This window comes from Lepus europaeus, chromosome 3 (genome assembly GCF_033115175.1).
Source record: "Lepus europaeus isolate LE1 chromosome 3, mLepTim1.pri, whole genome shotgun sequence".
In the NCBI taxonomy this organism is placed as follows: domain Eukaryota; kingdom Metazoa; phylum Chordata; class Mammalia; order Lagomorpha; family Leporidae; genus Lepus; species Lepus europaeus.
Window position 1 is genome coordinate 26,005,046 of NC_084829.1, and position 7,751 is coordinate 26,012,796.

The following is a 7,751-nucleotide window of genomic DNA, read 5'->3' on the forward strand; positions in this document are numbered from 1 at the left end:
TCCTTGGTGTCTCCAGAAGAGACAAGGACACACGATCTTTTGCTGAGTACCTTCTTACAGCCAGCCCTCCTATGTCCATGCATCCACTTATATGGTCCACGGGGTGCCCTTCTCCCCTCCTCATGAGTCGTAGAAGTGACTCAGTACTCTGCCCTTCACCTCCCAGTCTCTGTAGCATGGCCCTGCTGTCACCTGCAATGCCAGAATCCCATGTGGGCATTGGTTCAAGTTCTGCATATCTTGCTAGGGGTAGCAGAAGGTGTTCAACGGGAGGCTCTTGAATTGAGTTTTAATGGATGAAGTTCTCCAGTGGGCCAGGAGAAAAGGGTATACTAGTCGGAGAGAAAGGCACTCAGCACACTGCAGTAAGAAACCACGTTGTGTGTCCAGGAACTTGAATTTTCCAGCATAAAGGACACTGACTGAAGCAGACAGTGGAAGATGTGGAGGTTGGCAAGGTAAGTCTCTTGGGACGAACAAAGGAGATTGATTTTGTTTTGAATTCAACTGGAATCCTTTGTAGGGTTTTTAATCCATAGATGTGAAAGAATGATCAGGTGTATTTTTTAAAAATATCACTCTTGATAATGAAGGGAGTGTGAAAAGGGAAAGGAAAAAATACAGAGACCAGTGATGATTACTGCAACTGTCCAGGTAAGATTTGACTGAACATGAATGAGGACAGCAGCAGTAAAAATGGGGGCAGAAGGTGGGCCCAGAAATCTTGGTAGAGAACTGAGTGTGAAGAAGCTCCCAAGCTCAAAACTATGATTCTAGGAGCTATTAAGAAAATGCTCTCTTTAAGGAGACTGAATAAAAACCTAGGACGTTGTTATGAAATTCTGGATAGTTTTACAGTAAAATTCATACATATATTTCACCAAAAAAAAAAAAAAATAGACCATGGGGCCGATGCTGTGGCGCAGCGGGTTAAAGTGTCAGTCTTCAGCGCCGGCATCCCATAAGGCGCCGGTTCGAGTCCCAGCTGCTCTACTTCCTATCCAGTTCTCTGCTATGGCCTAGGAAAGCACTAGAGGATGGCCCAAGTCCTTGGGCCCCTGCACCCATGTGGGAGACCTGGAAAAAGCTCTTGGTGTCTGGCTTCTGATCCTTGCAGCTCCAGCTGTTGTGGCCATCTGGGGAGTGAACCAGCAGATGGAAGACTTTTCTTTTTCTCTGCCTCTACCTCTCTGTGACTCTGCCTTTCAAGTAAACAAATAAATCTTTTAAAAAGAAAGAAAGAAAGAAAAAAAAAAGCCACAAGCCATTTGGCCACTTTCTGGATGCACTCCAAAGTTGTTAGTTCCTTCAAACCTAGGGACAAAGTAGAAATCACCCTGGATACATTACAAGGGTGGCTATCACTCACAGGTTCTCATAAGTCAACTAGGGACTCTTGAATGTTGGTGGGGAGAGTTACAGAGCTCCTTATCACCGTGTTTACATAACGTGGTCACTCCAGCTGATCCAACATTCCTTCACTGTGAGGTGTTGAAGATGAATTGGTTCTATAGCTCAAGACTACACGGGAAGACAAGAAAAACCAACCAACCAACCTAACAAACAAACAAAACAAAGTAGCAAACCCAAACTCAATGGATCTGAAATATGAGTCAGCACCAGGAGAAAGTCTGAAAACAGCCAAGAGCTTCTCTCCTCCCCACTCCATCTGTCTAAGTCTAATTTACAGACTCAGTGACTGCCCACACAGTCTCCTTGAGTAAGTGTGCCCAGACAACCTGTCACATATCACACGTGACACATACCACACACATGCTCTATAGATTTGTTTCATGCAACAAGGAGAAGGAGACCTTGTCTGATCCTTTTCTTCCAGGGACTCACCATTCATCCTGAACTTAAACATGCAAACCATGTTGAGCAGTCTTTCCTCCTTCCCAAATAAATCATTAAAAGCCAACCTCTGCAGTGCAACTTCATTTCGTTTTGCAGGTCTATCATTTATCGAACCTAGCAAAGCTCTGAGTTACATGCAGGGACTAATTTTGTCACGGGACATCTCCAGGTAGAGACCCTGAACACCACAGATCGATTTCACAGTGCAACAGCAGCAGTAACAAAACGTCCACAATGAATTGAGAGCAACTTTAAAGACTTTCGGTCTACCAGGTGAGTTCTCACAAAGAAGTTCTGCAGACCACAGCTTGCAATAGCCTGAAATACCACGACCCTGAATGACCTCACAATTGTTGCATGAAAGCTGCTGTAGCTACTTGGATCTGGAATCCAGGCCTTAACAAGGATCGCTGCCCATCTGTGCTTATTTGGAGGCAGTTTGCTTAGAGCGCAGTTGTGACCAAAACTTAAATTACAGCAGACGAAACACAATCTTCTAGCATAAAATAACATGTATCAGCCTTCCGTTTCCAGAGCAAAAAAAAGGCTTCTTTTCACATGAAAACTAAGACTGTCATTCAAATATCTTATCTACGTGCAACACATTCTGGAAATTTTAACCCAATTTGATAATCCAGACTTGAGAATCAACATAGTTCAAAGAGTGGAGATACTTACAAATTAATTAAATCTATGCCTCTTGGGGATGTGGCAAGCAGTGTTCTTCTCCTATCCACGTGTGCAGAGTCTATATTTTCACACCAGCACGAAGTCTGTCTTATAGAAATAAGCACTAGGGGATGGGGTGAGGGGTGGGTAGAAGGGTTTATCCTTTCTCTAAGATGAAGTTACAAAGTATAGTACAGATTTGATGTGTATCAAATTTATTCTATATCCCAGCTTATTGGGGATATGATTTTATCAATTTTAGATAGGATTTTTAAATTGTGAATTTCAGGGTAACCATTATGCACAGCAGTCTTCAGCATCCCCAAAAGGTAGTACTTTCAACCCTAGACAGGTGGTTTTGTTTGTTTGTTTGTTGTTTATTTTTTTGGTCTAGAGGTATTGCGACTTTTGTTTGCAGAACAGCTTGGAGGGAACCCGTTTGTTGAGGCTCTCTGGAGATGAGACCTTCTAAAAATCAAAGCACTAGCAGCTGCAGTTTGCACATAGATTTGCTCATGGACATTCAGAAGGAATTTTCTCTTTAAAATCAGATTTTTTTTCTAATTTGCTTCTAATAAATATAGTAATAAATAGCCATTCTTCAACAACACACAGAAATATGATCTTTTGAAAAGTTGAACTTTAGGAAGTAATTTAGTCCCTACTACAGACAACAGATAAGAATTCTTCTTATCACCTACTAGGGAAGAGCTGTGACTGCTTCTTGGACAGCATCCATGCCCTGGTATCTCCCTTTCTATAGCAGGCAAGGAACTTCGAGTTATTCATACAAACAAAGAGCATTTTATCCAATGAAGGAAAGTCCTCCATGCTTTTTTTCTCAATTATGTCTTATTTTATTATCGTATCTTCTTGCCACATTAGACAAAGATAAAAGTGAAGAGAGATTCTATAGACAAGTCTCAAGTAGTTTAATTCTGAAATTCTAAAATTGTGCGGCTAAGAAACATACACATTTCACGCAAGCAAACATGCTCATCTTCTTTTAAAACATGCTGAACCACTCTAAGCCCCAGGCATCAATGAAGGGGTTGAAAGCATTGCTGTTCATAAGGCCCACACTGTAGCATACTGGGTTAAGCCACAGTCTGCAGTGCCGGCATCCCATATAGGCACTGGTTCAAGTCCCAGCTGCTCCACTTCCAATCCAGCTCCCTGTAATGCACCTGGGGAAGCAGTGGAGGATGGCCCTTGTGCTTGGGCCCCTGCACCCACGTGGGAGCCTTGGAAGAAGCTCCTGGCTCCTGGCTTTGGTCATCTAGGGAGTGAACCAGCAGACAGAAGACTTCTCTATTTCTCTGTAACTCTGCCTTTCAAATAAATAAATAAATCTTTTAAAAAATGTGATAGGAGACGCCAACCCTGGCAGTACACTGGCAAGGGTGGGGTCAGGGGTTGTCAGGAAAAGCCTAGGGAGAAGGAGATGGAATGGTGTGAAAGGAGAGAAAGCAGGGGTTGCAAAGGCATGGGACAAGAGCAGAATGGGCTTGGGGAACAAGGAGTAGGAAGGTTGGTCTAGAACATGTGTGTGGGGAGGGATGAGACTGGAGAAGTCTGTGGTAGGGCAGCTTAAGGATAGGCTCAGATGGCATGCTAAGGAGTCCAAGTTTTATCTCATTATAATTGTAACTTAATTAAGTATGAAGGAGTCCAGGTTTTATCTTATAATAGTAATAATAGGAACTTATATTAAGCCTTTGCTCTTGATGTGAACAGAATTCGTCTCATCCTCACAATGACTTTACACAGTAAGCACTATTATTGTGTTCATTTGCAGACAAGGAAACTGGGGCACAGAGAGCCTGCAGAACTTTACTGAGCTCACACAGACCAGAAGGAATGAATCCGGAAATCAAACCGAGGTTGTCATCTTCATGACCATTGGGTTATGTGCCCACCTCCTGGGTTGGGGACTTTTTTCAGCAGAGGACTGACACAGGAGGTTTTCTTTTAGAGAGAACATCTGGAGGCCAGGTGCCAGGTTACAGCGGAGCACAGGTGAGGACAAGTGGTGAAGAAAGGATGCTGTGTGATCAGGACAAAAAAAAAAAATGCAAGCCAGAGGTGATGGCTGTCTTAGCTTAGAAAAGTCAGGAAGAAACCCTGGCACCCTCCCAGGCTTAGTGGTGGCTTGGGCCAGGATCTAGTATACTTGACATTTGTAGGGTGTTGTTTTCCTTAGCACTTCCGTCTGCCCTATACAGCATAATTATTTTTATTGAAGTCTTGTATATAATCATGCTAGCAAGACAAATGAAAGATAACAAAAACGTTTTTGTACAAGCAAGGGAAACAAGGACCATGGACTTACAGTTTTAAGTGACATTAGTAGATTGTTGGAAAAGGGGAGGTGAAAAAAAAAATAGTCTTCCTACACAGCAGTCCAAAGCAATCACCAGCAACAGCCACGTGTGCTCCGGAAGCCCACAGATGTTCAAGGAAGAAGCACCTTTCAACATCAATCAGGTGGCATGGGAGTGTGGTAGCAGTTGTTTCGGGCTAAAGGATGGATAGGAGTTAACCAGCACAACTGGGGATGAGGCCCGAGGAGGGCATTCCGGGGAGAGGGAAAGGCACGGGGGTGGGAGAACGCCTGGAAGTGCCACACACTGGAAGTCAATTGGTTGGGCAGGACCAGAAGTCCAGAGGGTAGAGAGACCAGGAGTCCATGGCAGAGAGAGGATGGCATCCAGAGCAGAGGGTGAGGGTTTTTGCACACAGTAGCAGGTTTTTGCACACGTTAAGGACTCTCCCCTTGGGGAGACAGGAGGCATGGAGAGGGGAGAGGCACATTGGCTGGGGATGGTGACTGGAGGGCAGAGAGACCAGGGCAGAGGACGTGAGACTCTGAATGCCAACAGCAGCGCTTTCAGGATGGAAAATAGTGTGAAGACAGGTGTGAAGACGTGGACACAGAGCCCGAGTCTCGGCCCTTATGACCCCCTGGTTTATTTATTTATTTTATTTATTTTTGACAGGCAGAGTGGACAGTGAGAGAGAGACAGGGGGAAAGGTCTTCCTTTTGCCGTTGGTTCACCCTCCAATGGCCGCCGCGGTAGGCGCGCTGCGACCGGCGCACCGCGCTGATCCGATGGCAGGAGCCAGGGGCTTCTCCTGGTCTCCCATGGGGTGCAGGACCCAAGCACTTGGGCCATCCTCCACTGCACTCCCTGGCCACAGCAGAGAGCTGGCCTGGAAGAGGGGCAAGCGGGACAGGATCGGTGCCCCAACCGGGACTAGAACCCGGTGTGCCGGCGCCGCAAGGCGGAGGATTAGCCTAGTGAGCTGCGGCGCCGGCTCCCCTGGTTTATTTTTTGTAAATGTACTACAATAGCCAGCAGATGTGGCCCAGGTACAGTGGCCCTCCTGAGACAAGGTGTGTGCCTTACAGTGGTCGTTCGGAAAACAGCCCTAAGGGAGAGGTGGTCCTAGCCCCAGTTTGCTGGGCTGCGGCCAGACGGCGTGCAGAGACGTGTTGACAGTGTGCCTTTCACTCTGAGCGGGATGATTTTGATGTGGCATTTGCGGTGGCCCCACCTGTGGGTCACCTCCCTGCAGCAGACCCTGAGGGCTCCCCCTGCTGTTTATGGAGGGTGGCAAGGATGGGAGGAAATCGCAGTCTCCCACTCCCCAACAAGCGGGGCAGCCCCGGGCAAACCTCTCTGAGTTGGCAGGGTGCTCACCTGCTAAACCGGAGGCCTCCCAGAAACAGCCGACTGTCTCAGAAGCCAGTCTCTCCCAGCTCTAAGGAACCACCAAAGGACCCGCTTTCTGCACGCCGGTAACACATGGCAGCTCCCAGGCACCAAAATCCCTGGCTAAACTCAGCTCGGGGCTAAGCACCCCTCCCCTCACTCCTGCCCTTGCCCTGGGCTGTGACCACCCTTGCAGGCTCTTTGCACACAAAAGGCTCTTAAAATCGGGGCCTATCGCATCACTCACACACACACACACACACACTTTTTCCCCCTCCTGGGTAAGACACCAGTTAAACTCTGCAGAACAAAATCGCTCCCACCTCCAACTCATGGCCCACCTACTTCCTAGGTGGGCTGGGAACTGTGGTAGACGCTGCTCCAACAGGGTCCAGCTTGTCCCCAAGGGTGGGCACCGTGAGGCTTGGCTGTCTGATTGTTATTATTTTAATTTTTTTTTTTTTTTTACCTTGGCTCCCTCTTCCCAGCCCTTCTTGGGCGCGGGGACGCGTCTCTCGCCTCCTGCAGGCTGCGACGGTCGGCAGCCCATGCCGCACCCGCGCGCTCCACCGCCACCACCGGCACCGTGCGCCACCCGCGAGCGCTGCCCGCCACGCCCCTGCCCCTGCCCCTGCCCCGGCCCCGGTCCACGCGCACGGGCGCCGTCTGCAAGGACTCGGCAGGAGGCGCTCGGCTTCTGGGAAGTTGCCGGGAACGGTTGCCATAATAAAGAGCGTCACGCGGACCTGGGGCCCAGAGCAACGGAAGGGAGGGAGGGCCGACCGCAAACTACGGCAGTCAGAAGCATTTTGCAGGGACCTCTCGGATCGTTTCCCTCGGAAAGGCACCGAGGGACCCGCCCCCGCCCGGATGCCTGGGCTGGGTCAAGTGCGCAACGGTGGGGACCATGGTGAGGGCGATTGCGTGTGGAGGGCACCGCACCTGTTCCGCAGGTGGGCACCGCGCAGGAGGGCGGGCAGCAACTGGCAGCACCTCAGAAGGGGCGGTCAGGCAAGCAAACCCACTCCCGCAAGAGCAGGCAGGACCGTACACAGCTTGGCAGCCGCCAGATGAGTCATGTAAATCATCTTTATGGAAAGTGCATTTTATGAGCTGTTATGATGTCAGGAAAGATCGTGGCTATGCATGTTTCTCTCCAAGAGTTAAGTCCATCAAAAAAAGGCTGTTCCAATGAACAACTTCGTCTAGGATTTTTTTTTCCAATTTTCAATTTTTGAGAATTTTAACTTATTATTCTTTTTAAAAAGATTTATTTACTTATTTCGAAGGCAGTTACAGAGAGAGGGAGAGACAGAAAGAGAGAGGTCATCCATCCCTGGTTCCCTCCCCAGTGGCCACGACAGCAGGAGCTGGGCCAGGCTGAAGCCAGGAGCCTGGAACTCCATCCGAGTCTCCCACGTGGGTGGCAGGATCCCAAGTAATCTGGCAATCTTGTGCTGCTTCCCAAGCCACATTAGCAGGGAGCAAACAGCTGGACCAGGGCCTTGA

The 7,751-nt window shown here is 48.3% G+C and overlaps 1 protein-coding gene across 1 annotated transcript in view; it reads right to left on the bottom strand.

Moving 5' to 3' along the window:
- STMND1 (stathmin domain containing 1) overlaps positions 1-6,792 on the bottom strand; it is a 31,016-nt gene extending 24,224 nt beyond the window's left edge. The window contains exon 1 of the mRNA XM_062187373.1: positions 6,712-6,792. Within this exon, the coding sequence (XP_062043357.1) occupies positions 6,712-6,792 (81 nt within the window). The remainder of the gene's footprint in view (positions 1-6,711) is intronic.
- Between the last annotated feature and the right edge of the window lie 959 nt (positions 6,793-7,751).